At 45.6% G+C, this 26,536-nt stretch overlaps 1 protein-coding gene across 5 annotated transcripts in view; it reads left to right on the top strand.

Annotated features, from left to right (window-relative positions):
• The first annotated feature begins 7,288 nt into the window (after positions 1-7,288).
• TMEM63C (transmembrane protein 63C) overlaps positions 7,289-26,536 on the top strand; it is a 51,154-nt gene continuing 31,906 nt past the window's right edge. The window contains exons 1-6 of one of the 5 annotated variants that reach the window (XM_081859912.1): positions 7,289-7,677; positions 11,013-11,054; positions 20,811-20,899; positions 22,075-22,314; positions 24,873-24,952; positions 26,274-26,306. In XM_081859912.1, the coding sequence (XP_081716038.1) occupies positions 22,120-22,314; positions 24,873-24,952; positions 26,274-26,306 (308 nt within the window). In that variant the 5' untranslated portion in view covers positions 7,289-7,677; positions 11,013-11,054; positions 20,811-20,899; positions 22,075-22,119. The remainder of the gene's footprint in view (positions 7,678-11,012; positions 11,055-20,810; positions 20,900-22,074; positions 22,315-24,872; positions 24,953-26,273; positions 26,307-26,536) is intronic. The other 4 variants (XM_081859914.1, XM_081859913.1, XM_081859915.1 and 1 more) reach the window with 4 other exon arrangements.

Here is a 26,536-nt window from a genome sequence, read left to right as displayed (position 1 = left end):
CATTGATGTTCTTTAGTGGGGCAAAATGTTAAATTTGAATTGGCCCTTAGATGAGAAGCAGCAACAGACACATTACCAGGGCAGGATATTCTTAATGGGAGTGATGCCCTGGTGTTGAAACTCCATTCCCCGGGAGTCATGTCTCATTCCAGCTATCTCCTCCTCTGGATGAACCCAAAGTGGGAAGGAACACATCACAAAGACGTGGCCCAATCAACCAGTGAGAGGGTTTTCTGCTGCAATCACTGATATCTGCCCTGATCCTTCTAAATCTGGGCTGGGAAACTTATGGCTCTCCAGATGTTGGTGGACTACAACTCCCATCCATCACCATTTGCCATGCTAACTGGCGGCTGAAAGGAGTTGTAGTCGAATAACAGAGGTTCCTCAGCCCTTCCCTAGATTCTAGTACACTTCGTGAACTTGTGACGGGGCTGGCCCCACCACTTTGCCGGCTGAGACAACTGCCTCAGGCGCCAGATGCTGGCAGTAGGCCCAGCCAGCGCCATGCCCTCACAGTCCCTAAGTTACTCTGCCCTGTGCTCCCTAAATAGCCCCCAGGAACATTTCCTTCCTAAGCTGTCCTCAGGTGCAGTAGAGAAAGTTTCCCACCAGTGGTGTTGATATAAGATTTAACAGCTAGTTCAGTTGACTTCTCTATAAGAAGTGGTGGGGAAGGTGCCATCTTGTCCTTTGCTTTGCTTCAGGTAGCAAAATGTCTTGGGCCAGCCCAGTACAGTGGTACCTCAGGTTAAGAACTTAATTCATTCTGAGGGCCGTTCTTAACCTGAAACTGTTCTTAACCTGAGGTACCACTTTAGCTAATGGGGCCTCCCACTGCTGCCGCACCACTGCCGCGCAATTTCTGCTCTCATCCTGAAGTAAAGTTCTTCACCCAAGGTACTATTTCCGGGTTAGCAGAGTCTGTAACCTGAAGCGTCTGTAACCTGAAGCATCTGTAACCCAAGGTACCACTGTATAATTTGGGCGGGGGAAGTTTCTAGGCTGTATGCATCCTTTATCCACACATATACTGTTGCATCCATTCTCTTATGAGGTTGTGATTATCCCCGCTTAAAAAATGAAGCAACTCTGAATGTGCACACATAATTGGATCACCTCCATACTTTTTAGTATTAACCCACCCACCCCAATTTGTGGGTGTTTTGTTTTTAAGCCTAAGCTTTTAGCACATACCTGTTTCATTTAGTATTGCAGTGGATTAGTGGTATGTGGAGGGGAGCGGGTGGCGCTGTGGTCTAAACCACCAAGCCTCTTGGGCTTGCCAATCAGAAGGTTGGTGGTTTGAATCCGCATGACGGTGGTGAGCTCCCGTTGCTCTGTCCCTGCTTCTGCCAACCAGTTCAAAAACACACCAGTGCAAGTAGATAAATAGGTACTGTTGTGGCAGGAAGGTAAGCGGCGTTTCTGTGCGCTCTGGCACTCATCACAGTGTCCCGTTGTGCCAGAAGCAGTTTAGTCATGCTGGCCACATGACCTGGAAAGCTGTCTGCGGACAAACGCTGGGTTCCTCGGCCTGAAAAGTGAGATGAGCGCCCACCCCATAGTCTCCTTTGACTGGACTTTAGCGTCCAGGGGTTCTTTACCTTACCTTTACCTATGTGGGTTAGTAAAGGTACCCCTGCCCGTATGGGCCAGTCGTGTCCAACTCTAGGGTTGCGCGCTCATCTCGCTCAAGAGCCTGGGAGCCAGTGCTGTCCAGAGACACTTCCGGGTCACGTGGCCAGCGTGACTAAGCGGCATCTGGCGAGCCAGCACAAGCACTGCACAGGGAAACGCCGTTTACCTTCCTGCCGGTAAGCGGTCCCTATTTATCTACTTGCACCCGGAGGTGCTTTCGAACTGCTAGGTAGGCAGGAGCTGGGACTGAACGACGGGAGCTCACCCCGCCGCGGGGATTCGAACCACTGACCTTGCGAACAGCATGTCCTAGGCACTGAGGTTTTACCCACAGCACCACCCGCGTCCCGTCCCTATGTGGGTTAGTGCTCTTCTAAAGGTATCTGCGGCTTTGGTGCTCATTTCCAATGCCTTTCACAGGCACGTAGGTGAGGGATTGTGGGATGCGCATCACTTCCCCAAACCTCTCTGAAAAGGTATGTTTTTGTTGCCTGGATGTTTTAAAGCCCAGCTGCCTTTGTACATGCGAGAGTGAAGCTGGGAATGGCAAGACGTTCTGCCTGGCGCTTCTTAGTCAGCCCACACCCGCCCACGCAAAAAGAGAGACAATAAGCCTCTCTACGTCAGCTGCTAGGAAGCAGCGTTGCTGAAGGCCAATTGTTGCTCCCATAAGCAACATGTGGAGATCTGAATTGCCATGCCTACCCTTTTAGCGGAGATTTCATACCTCCTGCCCTGCTTTTGACAAAGCCCCTAGCAAATCCCTTCTTCCATACACCCCGTTGGAAAGAGCGTTTGTCTGCATTCATGCCCTCTGCCCCGTGATGTTTGTTCCTCCTTGTTCTGGTACACATCAGGATTACAGTGTGATGGTTGACGTTGGCTACTTCAGCAAGGATGGTAGCCTTTCTTTCTTATAGCACTATGTGCCACGATGCGATTTGCGGGGATCCAAGAGAAAGAAAGGTATTTAAGTTGCAATAAGAGTTACTAGCAACCCTGGATTTTCCAGTCTGGGATGCAGTGGGGCAGCCAATGTTTCATTACCTTTGTACAATTTTATGATACAGTCACACCTGTTGTACTGAGTACAGTTCTGGCTACTGTGCCTCAAAAAAATATTGTGGAACTGGAAAAGGGTGGTGGGTGTTTTGAGGGTGGTGGGTGTTTTGAGGGTGGTGGGTGTTTTTAAGGGCAATCAAAATAACCAGCAGGCTGGGACCACTCTTCTTTAAGGAATGGTTACAGCATTGGCAGCTCTTTAGTTTATACAGAAAGGTGACAAGGTGGGATCTGTAGATGGAGAGAAGTTTTTCTTCCTCATAGTTCCAAAACCCAGTGATGCTGAAAGGTTCAAGGCAGAAATAAGAGATTCTTCTTCATGCAGCACATACTAAAACTATGGGATTCAATACCTTAAGATGTAGTGATACCAACCATCTTGGACAACATTCAAAGGGGGATTAGAGAGCAGGGGTTTTCAACCTTTTTGGGTCCGCATCTCCCTTGACCAACTGCATTCTTTCTACGGCACCCCTGTGGGGCTCAGGTTATGTCACCCCTTGCTTGCAGAGCTGGCAGCCCCATACCCGTCCCATGTGGAGTGTGCCCTCAACCTCCTCTCCTCTCCCCTCTCCTTGGGAGTCCTCTGGATAGCCACACCTGCCACCCCTGGTCTCTGAGCTGCCCCCCTGCCCCAAAGAGAGGTGCCTCCTCACACTGTCCCACAGGGACCTAAGTAGCACCCCCTGGCCAGCCCCAGAGGCACCATTCACCTGGGGAGCTTGTAGCCAGGGCTGCTGCAGCAAACAGCTGTGCAAGCATTCGGGAGGCAGAGATGTGAGAGAGCATCAGAGGAAGGGAGGGAAGGAAAGAGGGACCACACTGGCCTCGGCACCCCTGACCATTATTCAAGGCACCCCAGGGTGCCCCGCACACTGGTTGAAAAGCACTGGCATAGAGGATAAAGCTCTCAGTGGCTACTCATCTTGTTATCTAGTGTCAGAAATAGGACTTGGACAAGTGTTGCCGCATTCACATCCTGCTTGTTTGTGGGCTTCCCACGCATATCTGGTTGGCTGCTGTAAGAACAGAATGCTGAGCTAGATTGGCCTTTGGTTTCACCCAGAGGGGTGCTTAGGACTATAGCAATAACATTGCCAGCAGGGAAGGAGGAAGGGCCTTGGCTTTGGGGAGGGCAGTTCAAACATTCTGTATCAATTGCTAATCAATCTGGGTGCTACTTCTAGGGGGTGCCAGACTCTGTGATGCTGCAAAAGAGAAACTCTGCATCTCTGCAATAGTCGGATGATTAAGTTGTGAAGTCACAGGCAGAACAGTGCCAGGACCCTGCCATGGGGAGCTTGCCATCTAATTAGTTAATGTTTGCTTGGTGCTTTGCTGATGTATCATGCAGCAGTTGTACATTACTGTTGTCAAGGTACAGTGCATACACAGGAGGCTATTAATAAACAAAACCAACAAACGGGGAGGAGGGGCTTCTAAGAGGCTAGGGGCAGATGGCTGTCCTCTATAGTCCTGCCTAGTGGCTGCTGTTGAAAAGTTTCGGACAGAAGTCCAACAACCACCTGAAGGCACCACAACATCCTTGGGCACATCCCAGGCTGATTGTCAAAGGTCCCCTGTCCCTTCCATTTGTTTATTTTTGCAATTGACTTGTTGTTGTTGTTGTTGTTGTTGTTGTTGTTTGGGGGGTGCCTGCTTGTTTTTTCCTCTGTGTTGCATTTATTTTGGGTTCTGTGTAAGTGTTTTCCCATCTGGGGACTCGTGTTTCTGACCATCACCCGTTTTTCTTCTGCAAAATGAATGTTTCGTTTTGCCCAGCCCATGAGATTTTCTTTGAGGGTCATCTCGTCCAACCCCTCACAATGCAGGAATATGCAGCTGTCCCTCACAGGGATTGAACCTGCAACCTTGGCTTTATCAGTACCACACTCTAGCCAACTGAGCTATCCAGCTGCCTTTAAATACATTGGTACCTCGGGTTAAGTACTTAATTCATTCTGGAGGTCTATACAGTGGTGCCTCGCAAGACGAAAAGAAGCCGTTCCGCGAGTCTCTTCGTCTAGCGGTTTTTTCGTCTTGCGAAGCAAGCCCATTGACGGCTTAGCGGATTAGCGCTATTAGCGGTTTAGCGGCTTTTAGCGACTTATCGGATAAGCGGATAAGCGGCTTAGAAAAAGGGGGGGGAAAGGGGGAAAAACCCACAGGAACTCGCAAGACATTTTCGTCTTGCGAAGCAAGCCCATAGGAAATTCGTTTTGCGAAGCACCTCCAAAACAGAAAACTCTTTCGTCTAGCGAGTTTTCCGTCTTGCGAGGCATTCGTCTTGCGGGGCACCACTGTACTTAACCTGAAACTGTTCTTAACCTGAAGCATCATTTTAGCTGATGCGTCTGCTGCACGGCCGGAGCACGATTTCTGTTCTCATCCTGAAGCAAAGTTCTTAACCTGAGGTACTATTTCTGGGTTAGCGGAGTCCGTAACCTGAAGTGTATGTAACCTGAAGTGTATGTAACCCGAGGTACCACTGTACTAAAGTGGGCTGGGGAACCTTTGGCCTGTGGCCTGATTAACCCACAAGGCCTTGGAGGTTGGCCCGTTGGGCTGTTCTGGGCAGCTCATGCCTGGCTTTCCCCTGCTCCTGTGTTCCCAATTATTTCTTTTCTTTGAATGAAAAGCTCACCAGCATTCTGATGCAAAGGAGCACACTTAGAGTGAATTCAAACTGGCATCCTTGGTGTAAATGCAGCAAATGTACCTGCTGTTGTGAAGTGTGAATCAGCCTCTAATTTGAGCCTTAGAGACTGCATTCTCTTAAGTCCTGGCCAAAGAAAAGAGGCGGAAGCATTTTGACTCCTTAAAATCAAAGGCTGGTGAACTTTCCTCCTGTTGGGATAGGTGAGCAGGAACAAACAGTCTTGTTTATTCTGGGATGGTGGTGCTCACAGCTCCATAGAGAAAGGCAGCAGCCCATGAATGATGACCCAAGTTATTCAAGAAAGGTGTGAGGTTGAAATGCCCTTATTTGCATTGACAAGGAGGCAACCTGGAAGTAATATCTGAATCAGGTTTGGGTGAGCAATCCTAGGTGTGCCTTGGAGGAAAGATTGGGAACACGTCATGTAGTCTTTAATAGGCAGCCGATTAAATTCATTGTGTAATCACTGTATTCATCCCTAGCTTGATTAATGAGATGCTTGTGCTAAACAACATGATGCCACACTGTTATTATGCAAATCTGATTTGACCATGTACAGTTGTGGTTGCCATACCTCAAAAACGACACAGTAAAGCTGAGGAAGGATCAGGAAAGGGGCCCCCAAATGGTCAAGGCTCCGATAGAGGCGTGGAAGATGGTGCAGAGAAAACAGATAGAAAAAGGTTTTTCTTCCTCTTTCATAACACTAGAACTCAGGGCCATCCAGTGAAGTTGAGTGTTGGAATATGCATGAACAGACCAAAGGAAACAGTGCATTGTTTAATTGTGGAATTTACTACCATAAGATGGTAATGATAGCCACCAACATAGATTGCTTTAAAAGGCTGTTAGACACATTCATTGAGGTTATAAGGCTATTTTATGCATCCACTCCCTGAGACAGTATACCTCTGTATACCAGTTGTTTGGGATCACAAGTGGGGAGAGTGTTGCTGTGCTCAAGTCCTGCTTGCAGGCTTCTTATGGGCTTCTGGTTGACCATTCTGAGACCAGGATTGACTAGACGGGCCTTTGGTCTAATGCAGGGTTTCCCAAACTTGGGTCTCCAGCTGTTTTTGGACTACAACTCCCACCATCCCTTGCTAGCAAGACCAGTGATCAGGGATGGCGGGAATTGTAGTCTAAAAACAGCTGGAGACTCAAGTTTGGGAAACCCTGGTCTAATCCAGCAGGACAGCTCTTATGCTTTGTACTACAGTTCCCATCAGCACCAGCCAGCATGGCCAGTGGACAGGGATGATGAGAGTTGTAGCCCAAAATGTTTAGGTTGGGGAAGGCGGTACTAAACTGAGATCAGAAAACCAGGTGGATGTCACCGCTAGGTCTACACCCAGGCTTCTATCTCTCCCCTCTTAGTTGCTGTATGAAAGATAATAATTTCTCTGAAGAATTCGAATAGGCTCAATGCAGCACAGCAGGACAAATGCCTGCCAGGTTTTTGGACTGGTAATACATCTCTGGTTGTGACACTTGATGGTCCCTGGGGGCAGAGGCACCAGGCAACTTATAAGGCCCACCTCTGCCCCCCCCCCCCCCCGCTTGCAAATTGTGACCTAGCTGTAGCCGACAGCCTGCCTTCCCACTCCAGGAATAACTGAACGGCAAGTGCTGAATCAGATGAAATTGATGAATTACTGCAGTGACAGGGGGGTGGAGGGGTGGGGGAACTCTGTGTGTATGTGCCTGGCGTGTCTGTGTGTGCAAGAGTCCTCCCACACACTCCCTGGCTGATTCGAAGTGCCGGGAGCTGTGCTCCAGCTAAGCATGGTGTATAAATGGCAAAGCTGGGAGAGAACTGTTCTGCGATGGCAGAAGCCCATCTGAAGTGACGGAGGATGCTGATTCTTCTCCGGGGGTCTCTGCTTCCTGGAGCGGGGTTGTGCTGCGTTGTTAATTAGAAACCCTCTTCTGGCAGCTGAGCTTGACCCACCCTACCTCTTTCCTCCGCCAACCAACGCAGGGTTTGTTTCCAGAGCCCTAAAAGGAAAGGGCTGGGGGAAGGATGCCAATTCTTCATGCATCATAAGCTGCGTATACAACTGTAGAGGCCTCAGATGTACTGACAGCAGCTTCCCTCTTGTGTCTCCAGGGGGCTTAGGGCACAGCTGCCGCCGCCGCCGCCGCTGCTTCATAGCAAGAATCCAGACTCCAAGGCTGATTCTGGGAACTTCGTCAGGACCAACTGAGAGACAAAGCCTTGTGCGAACCAGGATCCAAGCATTCCCTGTTCCCCACCCAGTTAATCCCAGTGGCATTGTTATCTGTGTCTAAGCCTGTCTGGCAGTTTTCCCCAGGTATGTAGCAATTTTAATAAGCTTTTCTTTTTTGTGAGTGAGGTTTAAGCTTCCAAGTGCCTAGTGTCTCTTAAAACTCCATTGTTTTGTTTCTTTTGAAGTCTCACGTCTAGTTTGGCTCCGGGTGTTTCACGCAGTTTAGACGACTGAGGATTTTGATGCGCCTTTCAGCCTTGTAATGAGGCAGTGCCAATCTTTTGACGTGGGCACCCATTACATTGAGAAGCTGACACACTCCACCCTTAGTAATATCCAAAGCTGGCTTACGCGAAGTCAGACCACTGACCCATCTTAGCTTAAAAAGTGCCTAGGCTGATTGGCAGGAGTTCTCCAGACAAGGGCCCTTGCAAGCCTTACCTAGGAATGACTGGGATTGTACCTGTCACCTTCTAATGCAAAGCATGAGTTCTACCGCTGGGTTATGCCCTTTCCCCCCTAATGATGGTGCATGGAGTGAAGTGCATGGGAGCTTAATGGTGGAGAAGCTGCTTCCCGGGGAATTTTGGGCTTGGCAAGAGAATGTATTTTGGACTGTGTTTTTTTTATTTCCCTTGTAATTTAGTTTTATGATTTGGTGTGTTTTCTGGTTTCATGTGTGGCCACGCGCTTCAAGTCCACCTCGGTGGGGAAAGAGCAAATTGCAACTCGTAAAAAATAAAATGTGTGTTCTCTGGAAAGAGCTGATGATTTTCGTGCTTAGGAGAATGTATACTAATCCTACAGAGTGAGTCTCAAATATACAAGTGTCGAGTTGTTGCTGTTTTAAAACGCTGATTAGTTGTTAAAAGTTAACCCAAAGTTAAGAGAATTTGTAAATTATGCTTTTGGGGGGGTGGGCCTGTAAACATAGTGTTGTTGCTCTTTGATTTGAAAATTACCATGTTTTAGTGGTGGAAAATATCAGCTTATTATTCATTTATTTATAGAATTTGATAGTCACTTTATCTTGACCAAGGCAAACCAAAGCAACTTACAACCAAGTGGACAATGTTGGTTGCTCCAAGTCACAGGCATGGCCAAACTTGGCCCTCCAGCTGTTTTGGGACTACAACTCCCATCATCCCTAGCTAACAGGACATGTGGTCAGAGATGACGGAAACTGTAGTCCCAAAATAGCAGGAGGGCCATGTTTGGCCATGCCTGCTCCAAGAGGGGCTGTCTTGATCCTTTCAGTTCTGAAGAAAAACAGCCCACTGCTTTCCTATACTAAAGGAACCTCCTTCCTTCTCCAAAATAAAAATAAAAATGGGAGGCCCCCATGCAAAGGAAGGAGCTCACAGAGGCAACTAACTGAGGACTCCCTCAGTCCTGGAGTCGGCCTAATGGAGTGCAGTCTAAGCGCTCTCTGAAGAACACAGCTCTTGCTAGATGAGCCAAATCTCCATTTAGTCAAGCATTAAAGCTTCCAGCGAGGGCCAGGCAAATACCTCTGTGAGTGGACAAGCAAACGAAGAAGGTGTTGGTGTCCTCTTATGGCTGTTCCTCAGAAGGAGCTGGATTTGAGCACCAAGAACGCTGAAGGCCAAAATACGGGGTTGCATGGGGCTTGGAGTTACCAAGGGAAGTTCTACGACTTCTTAACTCTAAAAACATTTCAGAATGGCGGGAAAACATTTGCAGGCCGCGGTATATCGTCAGTCACCAGTGCAGGAGCTGGGTTTGCACCTGCACCCATAGAAGCACCCCTGGCTCCCATAGAGTCCCATTCCTGCCTCTTCTCCCCCACTGCCCTAGTCAGTCCCCTGCTGAAATTAGAAATTGAGAAGGTAAAGTCTTGTCTGCTCATCTGTACTTTTGAGGAAGCTCATCTGCCCCCTTGAATTGGAAAAAAGAGAAATGCCAGGCCTAAATGCTGGCAGGGAGGAGGGAAAGAGAGTGCGCATGTGTCTGTGCATAGTTGCAGGGCAAGTGTGTGTGTGGCTCTGGTAGGTCTGTGATACCATGGGAGTTGCCCCATTTTGCAGATGTGCCCATGGGCCTGAAAAAGTGGACGATCCTTGTGGGTACAAATTCTCTCCCCCGGGGTAATGGACCAGAGGATCTTTAAAGTTATCCTTTCAGCCCAGCTTCCCCTGCGATTGCACCCACATGGATCTCCAGTAATCATGCTCTAATTAAATGAAAATGGGCAGTTGCAGTCTGAGCAGTAGGGTTTTTTAAATTGTTCATTACTATTATATGGATGCTAACTACAGCTGCTGAGCTCATTTACGTCCCACATAAACAATTAGGACTAATTGACTGCTAATTATTCCAAGAGAAATGTATAGCCTGGTGAATATCACTTAGTTCCTAGCCAACTACTTTTTTTTAATTAAAAAAAACAAGATCTAAATACAAACTTGCACAGGAAAGTAAAGGGGTCCTGTGTCTTGTGTGTACACATAGTCACCCATAGTGTGGTGCAGTGGTTGGGACAAGGGAGACCTGAGTTCAAATCTCCACACTGTCTTGGAGCTTGCTAGTCAATACCTCTCAGGCTGGCCTACCTCACAGGGTTGGTGTAAGGATAAAAGGATGGTGCAGAGAACCATGAACAGTGGTACCTCGGGTTAAGTACTTAATTCGTTCCGGAGGTCCGTATTTAACCTGAAACTGTTCTTAACCTGAAGCATCACTTTAGCTAATGGGGCCTCCTGCTGCTGCCAGAGCACGATTTCTGTTCTCATCCTGAAGCAAAATTCTCAACCTGAAGCACTATTTCTGGGTTAGTGGAGTCTGTAACCTGAAGCGTATGTAACCTGAGGTACCACTGTATGTCATTTTATTTGTTTTTGGGGGGGCAGGGGAAGGAAAGGCAGGTTATAAATGCAGCAAGTAAATAAATTCACATTCTGTGCTTTGCTGAAATGCTCCCTTCCTGATCTCTTCAGTGCTAGCTTGGTTAAAGTGTTCTGGAGCAATTTCAGGGAGGAAGCTACTGCTGGGAATGTGAGAAAACCAAGCTGCACTGTGGATATAAGGAGATCTCAGCCAGGAATTCATTCAGCCAGGGCTAAATGTGCTTCTGCTAAGATGCTCTTCTTCTCAAAACAAAACAAAAACAGGAGCCTGAACCTGCTGTTTTCTTGGAGAAACTGCCCTCTTAGCTGGGGCGTGTTAATGCATAAATAGGTGTATCATAAACAAACATGGGAAAAATTAGAGAAATAGGCAGAGATCTTTTGGAGTGTTGAATCCTTTTGCAATTGGACTGTGCCATATGAAAAGAGATGAGAGATTATTCTACGATAACTTGTTTCATGTCCCGTTTTCGTACTTCTGTATCGCTTGCAAGCTATTGGGTATGATTTTTTGTTATGTTTATTTCTCCTGTGAGTTCATTCCACTCTTAGGTTCAGAGCCAGCCGGTCAACATCCAGCAAGGTCCACCCCAGGCAAGTACACACACTACCACAACTCAAGTGTAGCTAAGCCAATGATCCCAGGTCCAGCCTCTGTGTGTTTTGCACAAGCATGACACGGCATTAAAGAGGATGTTCTTGATAAACATACAGAGAGGGCAACTATCCCATTCTGTAGACAAGCCCAAAAAACATGGGATGGTGGGACCTTGTATGTACTGGGTTAGATTTATTACATTTCTGTATCATTTGCTACTAATAAAAAACCTCTCAAGGTAATTTAGCCGGGTAAAAAATAGAATGATAAAATCACATTAATAATGCCTGGGAAATAAATTAAAAAACCCCAGCTTTGCCTGGTGCTGAAATAATTGCAAGGTACTTCCTAGGGAGGGGGCTACCTCAGAGAAGGCCTAGTCTGTCATTGCCACCTTCCTTTGGAAGTAGCTCACAGAAAAGAGCCTCAGATGATGATCTCAGGGCCTGGGCAGGTTCATACTGTAACTTTATCTCATGTTTAGAATTTCACTTATGGCATGGGTGCCCAAATGGCCAAATGCCATGGGTGCCAATGCCTTCTTAGGCTTTGATTCTTTGTAGAGATGTTATGGGGAACAGCACTGCTTATTTGTACAATATCATCTATAAGTACGTTTCTCAGGGGAAAGTAAATATTTATTATGGGAGAATGAGAAAGTAGAAGGATTCTCAAATAAGAGCAAGAGAGAACTGATGAGAGAAAACAGATCAAGTCTGGTTTGTCGACCTGGGAGCTGTCCACCCAAGTGTTAAGATTGTGAGTCACTTGTCCTAAAGTGTTTTTGTGTACTGTTTCCAGTAGCCTATCCCAGTGGTTTTCAACCAGTGTGCCGTGGCACCCTAGGGTGCCTTGAGTGATGGTCAGGGGGGCCTTGGACTACACTGGCATCTGTCCCTCTTTCCTTCCCTCCCCCCTCTGATGCCCTCTCATGTCTCTGCCTCCCAAAGGATTGCACAACTGTTTATTTCAGCAGCCCTGGCTATAAGCTTCCCAGGCAAGTGGTGCCTCTGCGGCTGGCCAAGGGGTGCTGGTTGCCAGGAGCTGAGGCAGCCTGGGAGTAAGCAAGCAAGCTGGCAAGGGAGTGCAGCCAGCCAGCCCTTGCTGTTGGGAATGGACAGACAAGTGCCAGGCTCCTGTGGGGCAGTGTGAGGAGGCACCTCTCTTTGGGGCAGGGGGAGCTCAGAGGCCAGGGGTGGCAGCAGTGGCTGCCCAGACGACTCCCAAGGAGAGATGAAAAGAGGTTGAGGGAACACTCCACAAGGGAGGGTGTTTGAAAAAGGGTGAGAGGCTGCTAGCTCTGCAGGCAAGGAGTGACATAACTGGGCTCCTGAGCCCCACTGGGGTGCTGTAGAACGTTGTTGGCCAAGGGAGCCGTGGAATAAAAATAGTTAAAAACCTCCGACCGGAAGAACAGGCTCCGTGGAAACTGGGTCTTCCCACTGCGGCGAGGGTGGGGACCCGCTAGAAACCTCAGGCAGAGAAGCCTGGGGACGTGGGGTTCGGCAAAGCACCAAGAGCGCCTCCCCTACTCGCGAGGAAACCCCCTTTCGGGGCTCCGGAGCGAAGTGGGGTGAGCAGCGCGGTGCAACGGACCGATTGCTATTTCCATGGAGGGAAGCCGCACAGCCATCGTCGGAGAGCGCTGACTTTTTCCTGATTGACATTTGGACTCTAAACAAGTACCCGTGAGTAAAAACGGAGGATTTGATTAAGGAAAACATTTTTTTTAATTAGGCACGAAGCGGGAAGGTCTAAACAGGAAGTCTGCCTCCCGCTTTTTGTAAAAAGATTGAAGCAAAGATCGTACAAACTAAATAGTCTTGAATTTGATTTTAAGATTGAAATTTCCTGCACCTATGACCATCAAAAACCCCTTGACAGCAAGAGGAAAGGGGGTAAAAGAACTTTGACTATCTAACCCTGCAGAGAGAAAGCAAAGGAATATAAATTCCCATTGCCCCTAACCTGGGGACGGGACGTAAGGACAGATTCTTTGAAGAAAACGGATTTGGACAGATAGAAATAAAAGAGAAACAAATTGACTTTAATGTTGCCCTCTGCTTTTGCTTTTTGTAAGGAAACAAAGTACTAGAAAACTGAAAGTAAACTTTCCTTTGTTTGATACATTTTAAAGATGGAGGTTAAACAGAAGTTGTGTCCTCTAGAGCAGTGTTTCCCAACCTTGGGCCTCCAGCTGTTTTTGGACTACAACTCCCATCATCCCTAGCTAGCAAGACCAGTGGTTAGGGATGATGGGAATTGTAGTTCCAAAACAGCTGGAGGCCCAAGGTTGGGAAACACTGCTCTAGAGGGAGTTTGTTAGTTTCTTTGTTGCAGTTCACAAAGAGACACAACAGCTGTGAGAACCAGCGTGAGATCAGATACTTGACCTTGACTAGAAATGAGCAGGAAGGAAATTTTGCTCTCTGCCCTTGGCAAAGTGGATGCTATGCTACAGCAGCTGCAGGAGGATATGAACTTGGTGGATGAAAAACTGGACGTTATGGCTGCTGTAGCTAGAAAGTATGAGTTGACAGGAGAAGAGGAGAAAGAAATTCCACAACAACCAATTCAGGAAACTGACTCAAGGCAAATCCAAGGGCAATGGAAGTTACAAAATGAGAGATCTAACATCAGTGAACTTAAAGGGTGTCTGCAAACTTTTGGAGTTAAGGAAATCCTTAGCTCTAGTGGGACTGTGAAACAAGAGGATAAGTATTTTTGGAGCAACTATTGTTTGGATTACAAAATCAGCAATGGGGAGTGGAACTGGGGGGAATGGAGCAACCTGACAAATGAAAATGGAGATTATGACTGTATGGAACTTCCCAGAGATCCACTCCCCAAGGAGAAAGGGAAGAAACCACGAAAGATTTCAACAAAGGACAAGGAAGCGTCGTATTATAATCAGGATTACGAAAGTCAGCAGAGGGGGCATGGAAGTGACTTGAGAGCCTCAGACATTAGAACACCGGAATGAAGGTTAAGACCTAAAGGGAAGAAAGGACGGATACAACCCGAAACCAGGAAGAAAGGGACGATGGATAAAACTAGAAGAGAACTTTCTTTTATATATCTTGTTATTTTTGAGTAATATTAATGAAATAATAAATTGTGCCGGAAAGGAAATAATTGGCTTTAGCAGAAAGACTTGAAGGCATTAGGTATAAATATAAATTTAAATTCTAAATTTGAAATTTGAAATTTGAAATTTGAAATTTTAAAGTTTATGCTTTGGAAGGTAAAGATAAAGTTAAAGATAATATTTTTAAATTGAGATAGATTGTTAAGATAAATTATTTTTGACAAATATGGGAAGAACTTGCTAAAATAATGACTGAATTGGAATACAAAAAGGGAGGTATGAGGAGGTCTAAGACACAAGATAATGAAATGAAGTAATTTTGAATTTATGCACTTTTCTCTCCTTTTTCCTTTTTCTGTCTTTTTTCTTTTTCTTTTTGTTTTTCTATTCTGTTGATGTTTTTAAATGTTTTTGTATTTTTGAAAATTTGAATAAATATCATTTTAAAAAAAAATAGTTAAAAACCTCTGGCCTAGCCAAATACAGAACGCACATGTGGTGTCTGTACTGATGAGTACATGTTTGGATAAATCATGGCTGTTTCCTCAGAAATGCATGCAGGTGGGAGCACATTCCTTTCAAAATCATGTGAGTTGTAATGGGGGGGGGGAGAGAGAGAGCCATAGTCACACAGGGCTTTTCGTAAGTGTGAGTCACATTTTGTGTCATTGTGCAAGAAGCATTTTTGTGGATGTCAGAACCTGGGGAAAAAGCAGACCTATGCAAGGAGAAGCTGGGGGGGGGAGGGAGGAGGAGAGAGGGAACATCAAAATTAAATGTCTAAAACCTCAGTTTCTAACACTGGTACCTTCCAACTCCATAGTTCTATGATTCTATGAAACACGGGTTTGTTATGGAGCCCAGATCATATGTCACTGTTTGTGGTTCATTTCCTGTCTTGTTTCAATTTCCCTTTACTCTCATTTGAAATCTCAAAAGTTATTGACCCAGTCAAGACCTGGTCGCTTTGTTCTTTTCTTGGCAAGTGAAAGTGAAGCATGCTGGAGGTCAATGCTGCTTTTATTCCCCCTCCCCCAGTTGCTGCATGTCATGACCTGATGTTTGTGCTGAGCTCAGCACTGAGGCCTCTATTGAGACATCTTTCCCAGGCAGTGCTAGCTATCGATTTGTCTGCGATGCTGAGTCAGTGTAACCAGCTAAAGGCTTCCCTTCCCTTCCCTCTTTCCCTGGGGGTCTCCACTGACGTTGCGCTCTCAGCAACCCAAGTCATGCACACGGCTGAGCTTTATTCATTTGTCAAGGCTCTGGGCAGCAAAGAACAGCTAATCCGAGATGACCCCACTGCCGCACGCTGCATTGCTACAAGATGGAGACCTCCCACTCAGGCATGTCGAAAGACCAGAACGGCAGGAGCAGTGAGCTCAGATGACAAAACCAAAGCATGAGGAGGAAGTTGAGCATATAACTGACATTTAGGGCTCCTAAAAATCAAATAGCATTTGTGCTGAGTTTTTGTGCTACCCCCCTCGTAAAATCTAATTTAAACTTACTTTGATCTGCAATCAAATTACATTAATATTGTCTCATTGCAGGGGAGGACGGTTATGAATAGAATTAAGAAAACAAGCCAATACAACTTGCTTGGGCATATTCTTTTGAGTTTTCTTGTAATTAGCTTTTGTCACATCTTCCTATTCTGTCATCGTGATTATTTGTTGAGTCTGGTGCTAGGAAGACTTTAAAGTGGCTTTTGGAGGATGCACACCCACGACAGACTGCATGTTAACAATCACATTTGGAGGTTTGATTATAGGTATTTGCAATCGCCCCCAGCTGGAGATGAAAAATAAATATACCTCCACTCAGAATAGCTCAGATTCTGGTCTAAAGCAATGTTTGCCTGAGGTTGTTTGTCAAAGAAGAAGCTTTGTAGAGTGGCTGGGGAAACCCAGTCAGATGGGCGGGGTATAAATCAATTATTATTATTATTATTATTATTATTATTATTATTATTATTATTATTATTATTTTATTATATTACTACTACTACTATTATTATTATCAACCTTATTTTGTTCATAAAAGCATGAGTTTTTCTAAAGTGGTACCAGCTACTTTGGCTTGTCCTATTATAAAGGTTGAATGATAGAGACTGAAGCAATTTGCTGACATAGTACCTGTTTCCTAGAATCCAGCATCTGCAAGGCTCTAAATGAGGAGGGGGCTTTGCCAAAATGAAGTGAATTGATGTGGATACATAACTTACCCAAATGCATAGTTAAAAGTTAAGATTTAATAAGGGCTGTGATATAAGAAAAGGCTGTAGTGAGAGTGCCTTGCAAGCAAAAGATCCCAGATTCGATCCCTGGCAAATCCAGTTTGACACCATGGAGAGCTGTTTTCCAGCTGGTGCAGAGTTTACAGTATAGACAGTAAAAAGCTAGATGGACCAAATTTCAGATGTAGTAGAAGGGCAGCTTTACTAAGTCGGTCCCTCTCTTTAAAATAACATCCTTGCCAACAAAAAATACATTGGTGCCTCACAAGACGAAATTAATTCGTTCCGCGAGTTTTTTCGTCTTGCGATTTTTTCGTCTTGTGAAGCACGGACTTTGGAAAAGCTTCAAAAAGCACCAAAGTCTTCAAAAACCTCAAAAAAGGCTACCACACCGCGTGCTATGAGTTGCTCCTCGAAGTGAATGCACGGTTTTAAGAAAAAGGAAACAAACTTGCAAGATGTTTTCGTCTTGCGAAGCAAGCCCATAGGGAAATCCGTCTTGCGAAGCAACTCAAAAAACCCTTTTGTTTTGCGAGTTTTTCATCTTCCGAGGCATTCGTCTTGCAAGGTACCACTGTATTGCAAACTGGGGGGGGGGGGCAATCCTTCTGTGAGTCATATAGGTTCTAAGTGACATACATACTGTAAGGACCTCATTAAAACGCTTAATGAATAGTGATACAGATTGATGACCATTTACACCTAGGGGAAGAATAAATGGTTAATGGGCAGTAATTCTGAACTGGTATTAGCTCCCTTCTGTTCTTAGTTTGTTATACTTAATTTTTGCAATTGTACACTGGTTACATGCACCAGAGTCTTGCTGATTTGTCGTACTGCTTGAATCTAAACACAGCACTTGGGAAATAAGCTGTACTGTTTGTACTTAGAATTGGGACGCTAAGCGTGCATAAAATTTGGCACAGGTTAGTAGGCGGCCAGTATCTCATGACATCTGTCATGCTATTTAGGAAATGCTTCTTTAACAGTTTCCAGGTACAGTGGACGCTTGGGTTGGGAACATGATCCATGCAGGATGCACGTTTGCAACCTGCAGCGGTGTCTGCGCACGCACGGGTTGCGATTCGACGCTTTTGTGCATGCGCAAAGCACGATTTAGCTCTTCTGCGCATTCGCGACCGCCGAAACCCGGAAGTAACCCATTCCGGTACTTCCGAGTTTCGGTGGTCCATAACCTGAAAAAATGCAGCCTGAAGCGGCTGTAACCTGAGGCATGACTGTATAAGGAAGTTGGCTTGTTGATGATTTGCTTTGTTGATGATTTGCTTTTTGATTGTATTGTCTGAAACAGAAAAGCTATGCGGTGCAAAGTGACTTTGGCCACATTCGCACAATACATTCAAAGTGCTATGATGCCACTTTAAGCAGTCATGGCTTCTGGGAGCTGTAGTTTATTAAGGGTGCTGAGAATTGTTAGGAGAACTCTAATTCCCCTCCCTCCCCCCCCCCCCCCCCGCCAGCTACAGTTTCCAGAGTAGTTTAACAGTCAATCCCTCATATTAAGGAACTCTGGGAATCATAGCTCTGGGAGGGGAATAAAATCTCCAGCACCCTTAAACTACAGCTCCCAAAATTCTTTGAGGGAAGCCATGCCTGTTTAAGGTGGTACCATAGTCCTTTATGGTGTGAATGTGGCCTACTGTTTATCAGTTCATGTGAGAACTGGAAGGAGGGAATAAAGGGCAGGACCTTGAGAAAAGCCAATGGAAAAGAAAGTATAAATGGAAACTGTTGAGAGGAATCTTTGAGCCTGGCACAGTGGTGTGTTGTTCCCCTTGTGAGTGTCTGTGCACTTAACATTTTGGATGATTTCCCCAGTACTGATGGAGCTCTTCTGTTTGCATTGTTGAGGTAACCAAGGTTTTACGGTAGTTTAGGAAAAACTGAGCCAGAGGGATGCCTCCGCATTTGTTTTGTGAGAAGGGACGTAGGAGACAGATTGCTCTGAAACAGACTGGATATTGCAGGGAAGCAAGATTGGTATTCGGTAATATTGTTTGGCTGACTGAGGAAAGAAGGTCAGTGCTTGTGGAATCCCCTCCAAGAACTTCAGAGCACAGATGGAGAACTGCATATTTGCACATTCCCCCCAGACTCTCATTTGAGCTAACTAGGAGTGCAGAGCTCCTAAGAAATGAGATTACATTCTTAAAAATCTTTCATTAACATAATTAGTAAGTGTCACCAACCCTGGTAGATCTGACAGGAAGGCTCAGTGGGAGTTCAAGGGAAGACAAAGAAAAGGAATATTGATGATGTGGCAAAGCTGTGTCTACTTCAGCAGGAAGAGGCAGGAGTCTTGATACCCTGGACAAAAAAGAGAAGAGACATCCCAACTCTTGTTTTCTACTCCATGCCTATCTGTAAAGTAGGCAGAATGGGATGCACCTAAAATCAGAATAGAAGCTGCTATGTGCGCCCCCTTTATTTTTCTATGCAAAGATGCTTCTATGTGTGAAAATGTGTGAAAATTATTAGTGCTTCTTAATGTGTGACGGTCCCACATACTTGTATAGGGAAGGTATAACTGGCTGCAGTTTCCCAGCATGTGTACATCACATGTAAACATTGTGAAACCTCAAATGTTGAGGCTGCTGAAGAGGCCAGAGCCCATGTTGGCTGAGAGTCCTGGAAGACCTTCTCTCTGCCTTGCAGGCCTTTTTCCACCTGGCCTGGGAGGTCGGGGCCCGGACTGACTCCAACTGCAAAAGCTGAGGCTGCGAATCAGACACTTGGGCTGGGGTGTTATTTGGCGGTTTAGGGGGGTTGTTACTGCTGAGTTTTGTATCTTTATTTTAGATCTTTCCATTTATGTGGAAATTGTGTAGTGTGGTTGTGTCTTTTTTAATGTTTTATTTAGGGTTGCTTTTGTTGGAGTTATGTATTTTTTCATGTTGCCAGCCACCTTGAGCATGGTTTGATCTCAGGAAAAGTAGCATAAAAATAAAATTATATATGTATGTAAACACACTTGAGCCAATTGGCCATTACTTCTCGGCCTAACATGCTTCATAGGATTATTGTGATGGTAACACCCATGGAAGAAGCCATGGAAAGTGCTTTCTTGCAGAGGAAAGCTATAAACTGCGGAAACAGCCTGAATGCTGACCCTGAAAAGCCTTCTCTGTGCCAGGGAAAAATAAACTCAAAGCTGCAGGTTCCTAGGAGTCTCTCTGGTCCAGACGCTCTCTCTGTGAGAGGGTCACTTTTGTTAACAAAAGGGGAATGAATTATGCAGCAATTGGCAGTGCCAGATGGCGACCTCCCTTCTGTTTACATAAAGAGGGGAGGAGAGAGAAGGCAGGCACAGGCAGAAAGGAGCTGCACACTCAGACAGAGGGCAGACTCGGCTGCCATTTTGAAAGACAAAAGAGACTTATTTCCACTGCCCATTTGAAGGAGGGAGTTGGCTTCCCTCTGACTTAGGAGACAATGGAGGAGTGCGCCTTTGGGGGTGAAGTAAAACTGTTGGAAGGTTACAGCACCTGCTGTGGCTTATAGAGACCGATAAGGGAGAGACATGTTTTGTTGCAGGTGGGGCAGATGAAGGTGCCTGGTTGTGCTGCTGCAGACGCACCGTGGCGTTTCTTCTCTCTGTGTTCCTCTCATCAGTCATTCCTCCTCAGGTCACTGCTATGGATGCACAACCTGACTGTCTGTTGAAAGAGGGAGACTGTGGCCACACCTTCACACCATACAGTTAAAGCACCATGATACCACTTTAAACATGGCTTTCCTCAAAGAATCCTGGGATCTGTAATTTGTTAAGGGTGCTAAGAGTTGTTAGGAGATCCTTGTTCCCCGCTCAGAGCTACAGTTCTCAGAGTAGTTGAACATTAATTTCCAAATTAGGGTGCTTCACACATACTTATTGTTTTATTTCATTTAGTTATATTTTTTATTTTAAAAAATATGCCGGCTTGTTGTTTTTTAACTTTTCAGAGTTATCTGTATCTTTAATAATTATTTTATATTGTTTCATGTAAATCAGAAGTTTTTGTTGATTAAAGAGTATGTAAATCATGTGCATGCATGCCACTTTAAAAAGGCTTATCACATGCAGCATGCAACAAGTTTAGTGAAACGAATTTGCTGTGTTTGTTCTACCTCACTGCCAACCAAGTCCTGTTTAGGTTGATCATTAGAAACAAAGGAAGTTGGCAGGTGAAAACAAATGCTTACAGGCCTGAGCAATTCAGGGGCTGCCAATTCAGCTGGATGCCTGAAGATCTAAGCAAGACACTCCTGCCTCTCAAAACAGATGTTTGTTTTGCAAGGGCTGGTGGGGTGTGGCAAGACATGTTTCACTGGATTATTACAAAGAATTATGTAACGAATACCGGAGGGCCTGTACAGCTCAAGTCACTCAGTTTCCAAAACTTATTGTTTGTTTTTGTTTTGTAGCGGAGCTCAGACGGACTCCACCACAGTGGTGATGATGGCTGATCCTGGTGTCTGGAACGGAGTCTAAATCTGGGAATGACTCTTCTCGGGTACGAATAAAAAAGAAACCACAAGTGTAAAGAGGATAGAGGATAGGCTCCTAAGTCCTTGTCATAGAGCACGAGGCAGAGCTGCACTCAGATCCTGCTTGTGAGCTTCCCACAGGCATCGAGTTGCCATGGAGGAGGCAGGACTAGTTGGGCCTTTGGCCTGATCCAACAAGGAGGGCTCTTCTTAAGTGAGTTCACTGCAACTGGTGCTTTGCCTCCTCCCCGGCATTGGGACCATTTAAGAGCTGGTGGAAAACAAATACAAGAATTGCTTTGCTGGTTCAGGCTGAGGTCTATGTAATCCAGCAGCCTATTGTTCATGGTTCTTGGTGATTTCAGAGTGAACAGGGCTGTACCCATGTCTTAACAGTTGATCTCCAAATCCCATCCTCCCTGACCGTTGGCTGGGCTGGCTGGAGCTGATGGGAGTTAGAGTACATCAAAGTCCAGAGGGTTGTAGGTTAGCCACCCCTGGGAGACGAGACACAGACCAAGCAGTTAGTGCAATTTCACCCATATTTCCAAATTACACCAATACTTTGCTTCTCCATGGTCTTTCTGCTGTGCTTCACTAAACTGTGGTTTGGTTTGGCTTATCTTGTCATCCAAACCTGAGCTTGTGCTTTAGCTCTTCTGGACAAACCAGAAGCTGTAAACTATAGGACGAACCTTGCTTACAGCTTTGGAAATACAGTCTGGAAATAGCTAAATCACAAGCCCAGATTCAGATGACACACTGCGCCAAATTGTGGCTTAGCACAGTGCAGCAATGGACTGACCACAGTGCAGAGTAGCTGCACTCTCCTCTACCAGGGCCTGCACAGTTGCACATGTGTTCTAAACTATGGTTTGGTATAGCATGGTATGCAAACCAAGCCAGTATCTCTTTGGTTAGACGTTTCCTGGCGGATTGCTGGATCATATTGCTTATTAGTTCAAGGATTGTATTGCATTTGAGTTTTTAAAATGATGTTATTTGCATATGTTATCTGTATTTGTATACTGAGTTTGCTGCATATCTTAAAGTCCATGATCTTTTACTGTTTTTAAAGTCTTTGGCTCCTTATTGTAAACCCCTTCAAGATATTTTATGTATTGTAAGCAGCATGTAAGCTTACTAAATAAATAGAGCTTTTAAAGTCTCTTTCAACCCTGCCCCTCTTAACTTTACCCAGGTATTTTACAGAGTAAAGCTCTCTAGGAGACCACCAGCTTCATAGATGGACAGGATGTACAGAACTGATCCTTTGGCAGGAAACTGGAGTTCCATCTCCCTGGATGACTCCATATTCCTGGATGCCCAAAACAACAGCACAGAGCAGTGCTTCAACGCCCATTCCCGCAGCTCTGTCCTGCAAGGGCTTCCGTTTGGCGGTGTACCCACGGTGCTTGCCCTTAACTTCATCATCTGGTTGGTGAGTGAAGACGGAAGGTCCTTAACCATTTACCATTTAACCATTATTAACCATTTACTCGGGATCCACATTGCTTCACATTCAGCTTCACATTCAGCTTCACATTCATTATTAGATAAGCCGTTTGCTCTTGTTTCAACTCTTCCCAGTGTCTATGCATGCATACTATCTGTATATACTATCCACAGTGGCTATAATTTGCCTTGGGGGATGCAGGTGGCGCTGTGGTATAAGCACCAATTCTCTTGGACTTGCCAATCAGAAGGTCAGCGGTTCGAATCCCCACAACAGGGTGAGCTCCTGTTGCTCTGTCCCAGCTCCTGCCAACCTAGCAGTTTGAAAGCACACCAGTGCAAGTAGATAAATGGGTACTGCTGTGGCCAGAAGGTAAACAGTGTTTCCATGTGCTCTGGTTTCCATCACGGTGTTCCGTTGCACCAGAAGCAGTTTAGTTGTGCTGGCCACATGACCCAGAAAGCTGCTATGGACAAACACCAGTTCCCTCCGTCTGAAAGTGAGATGAATGCCACAACCCCATAGTCGCCTTTGACGGGACTTAACCATCCAGGGGTTGTTTACCTTTTTACCTTTTTATAATTTGCCTCCATTGTCAGAGTCAATATGCCTCTGACTACCAGTTTCTGGAAACAGTAGCTGTTGTTCTCATGTTCTGCTCCCTGGTTTCCCACAGGCATCTGGTTGGCCACTGTGAGAACAGGATGCTGGACATGATGGGCTGTTGGCCTGATCCAGCAGGCTCTTCTTACGTTCTTGTTTCCAAAAATACAAATCACTGTCTTGTTTCCAAAAAGGGAAGTGGTTAGAAGAGAACACACTAAAAATGTTCCACACTGATATTAGCTTACCTTTAAAAGTCATATGCAGATGTTTCTCCATCCTGAGTTTGCCATGTTATCAGTGCTGCTATATGTAGAATAACGCTTGATAATTGATGACACTGCTGTACACAGTTCATGTTATTCTGCTTCTAAAGAAAGTTGCTTCTTTCTGATAAAGCCTAGGGTGGAGCTACATGTTACAACATAAAACAGAACCCCCAACCCCAAGTTATCCTTATACCACTAATGTTATATGGTGTTGGGAGACTTGCTGGGAAAACTGCAAGTTGGGTAAGAAATGTTTAGTCCCTCCTCCATATTTTTCACCTTTTCCAAGTCCAGGAGTCAACTTAAAAGGGAAATTTGGCTTGAGTGTTTGTGTGCTTTGCAAGGGAAGACCAGCAGGCATGATAAAGGTTAAACACTCCCTCTTCCTTCCTGGCCATTCATTCTCCCATCTCACTTTCACAGTATCTCAGCAAATGCAGGTTTGGGCATGATTTTTTGTTTAGCTAACAACTTGTGCTGCCCTTTAACAAAATACCAAAATGTGTGAAAGCAGAAGTGTTCAGCAAGACAAATGGTGGTGGGGACCACCCCCTCCCACCACAGAAACATGGACCTAATATGTGTGGAATATAGCACTTATGGAACACTTAACTCGCCATGGGAGGTGATAAGAGGAATCACAAAGAAAGATGGGTTTGACTCTGTAGGGTCTCGATTTATATCATTTATTAAAAATAGTACAGTAACTTCCCCTCAGTCTCAGTCGTAGCAGCAACTATAGAGAAATTATCTTAACACTTAAGACTGAAGTATACCCTGTGGATGTGAGCTGAATTTGTAATGGAAAAGTTTTTCCAAGTTTGTTTTGATGCTATGTGGATGACTGCATACAAGGTTTATTATTATTTATTGAATTTATTGGTTGCTTTATCTTGCAACAACCCAAAGCGACTTACAACCAACCAAACAAAAAAACTGCACATAGATACATTAAAAACAAGAGGAAAAAGAAATATGTTTAAAACATCATCTCACATCTACCCGGACACTGAGGTCCAGCGCCGAGGGCCTTCTAGTGGTTCCCTCACTGCAAGAAGCCAAGTTACAGGGAACCAGGCAGAGGGCCTTCTCGGTAGTGGCACCCGCCCTGTGGAACACCCTCCCACCAGATGTCAAAGAGAACAACAACGACCAGACTTTTAGAAGACATCTGAAGGCAGCCCTGTTTAGGGAAGCTTTTAATGTTTGGTGCATTGCTGTATTTTTATTTTATTATTATTATTATTATTATTATTATTATTATTATTATTATTACCCTTTTTTAAAAAGCCACATATAGTTAAACACCAAAGGCCTGGTTTTGTCTGGTGCCTAAAGATATGTAATGAAGGAACCAGGTGAGCCTTCCAGGGGTGAGCCACCAAGACCTTTTCTTGTGTTGCCACTTTCTGGACCTTTCATAGAGCAGGCACACGAAGAAGGGCCTCAGATGATGGTTGCTGGGTCTGGGTTGGTTCATATGAGGAGAGGCTGTCCCTGAAGTATTGTAATCCTGAGCCATTTAAGGCTTTATAGGTTAAAAAAGAAAACCAGGCTTCTGTCACGATGTGAGGCCATAGATAAAGGGGAAGGACACTTCTTAAGGGTGGGCTCCTCTCAGTCCCATGAAGAGGGTCCCCTAAGCTGTTGCTTTTCTGTCTTCTCCTCCAGTTCCTCCTGCTGGTCTTCTCCTGCCTTCGGAAAGCAGCTTGGGACTATGGGCGCCTGGCCTTGCTTATGGACAATGACAGGTAAGAATTCAGCTTTCCTAAAAGGATGGGGAACAATAGGAGGGCAGTCTGTTACCCAAAATAAGAACCCCAGGAAATGTTGACTGGTGCTGCTGAGCTGGCAACAAGGGCAGCGACCAGCAGCAGCCCCAAGATGGGATCCCAGTGGGCAAAGATGTCCTAGAATCTGCATGGCTGAGGGAGTGTAAGAATGATTGAAGGGGTCCCTCCGGTGCCTGCTGTACAACATGCATAGAACCCGGATCAAGTCAGCTTTCTTACCAAGGAAACAAAGTTTTCTAGTGCACATGAGCATGTGTTCACTGCTCTGACGGCAGAAACCTCAGAATGCAGCACAGCAGGAGGAATTCAGCTTGCCAGACAGAATGGTCTCCCCTTCCCTCTCCCTGCTCACTGTTTGAGGGGAGTGTGGTTCTGCCAACCCTCCAGGGTGGATTTGGGGGAGGTGTGAAGAGAGGGGAGGGGAGAAAGCCCTGTTGCACTAGCAGAAACCCTTGTCCTGGCTTCTACTTGTGCACCAGGTTTGTTGAATGCAGCCAGTTGAGATAGATGATAGATAGATAGATAGATAGATAGATAGATAGATAGATAGATAGACACCGAATTTTTTGCTCCATAAGACGCCCCTGACCATAAGCCGCACCTAGTTTTTAGAGGGGGGATGCAAGAAAAAAAGTATTCTTTAGAGGGAGCGCTGAGCAGAGCCTGTATGCATGCCAGGCTCTGCTCAGCGCTCCCTTTCACGAGCTGCGAGGAGCATGTGTGCGGCGCTTGCAGGTGTTTCCCCAACGGGCTGCCCTTCTCCCTCCTCGGGGAAAAGCCACGCTCGGCTCGGCTCTTGGGGGCTTTTCCGAGAGGTGGGGGAAGGGACAGAGGGGGTAAGCCAGAAGCTAGAACAGCGAGAGGGAGTGCTGCACAGCGATCCCTCTCACTGTTCTGGCTTCTGGGATAGCCGCGTAGCCTGCATTCGCTCCATAAGACGCACACACATTTCCCCTTACTTTTTAGGAGGGAAAAAGTGCATCTTATAGAGCAAAAAATATGGTGGATAGACATAGTATTTTTGTTATCTGTATTTTCTTGTGTTAAGTGCAGTGCTTTGACATTTTATGTTTGTTGAGCAGAATAAACAAAAGGATGTTCTAGCTACCTCCATTGTGTTTTAGAACTCTTGCCTATCACCTTTGATAACGTTGCTTGAAGCAGTTTAGAAGTACTGTGTGAATCCGAAGTAGTAGCGGTTGTTGTTGTTTATTATTATTGGATCTAATTATTGTTATGATTTCTCTCCTACCACCCCTCCCCCTTTTTTTTAAATCAGCCGTTTTCCTCCAAGCACATGGAACTCCTATGAGTAATGATATGATGGTGACAATGGGACTGAAACATTGGGAAGATAGGAATTCTTGTGAAAGAAAGGAATCCCCACTTCTTTTAAAGGAGAGCTTGGTCCAGCCCCCACAAGGGGCAGACGACTTTCCCAAAATTACCTCACTTTCTCACCTGAATTTCTCACAGTGAAAAGGAACAGTGTTGTGTTTCCCTGCCTGTACTTGGGGCTCCCTATCCTTGAGGGAACCGTTT

The sequence above is a fragment of the Podarcis erhardii genome (assembly GCF_964252035.2).
Source record: "Podarcis erhardii genome assembly, chromosome: 1".
NCBI classification, from domain to species: domain Eukaryota; kingdom Metazoa; phylum Chordata; class Lepidosauria; order Squamata; family Lacertidae; genus Podarcis; species Podarcis erhardii.
Note: the sequence above shows the minus strand (reverse complement) of the source record. Positions and strands in the feature narration are given on the sequence as shown.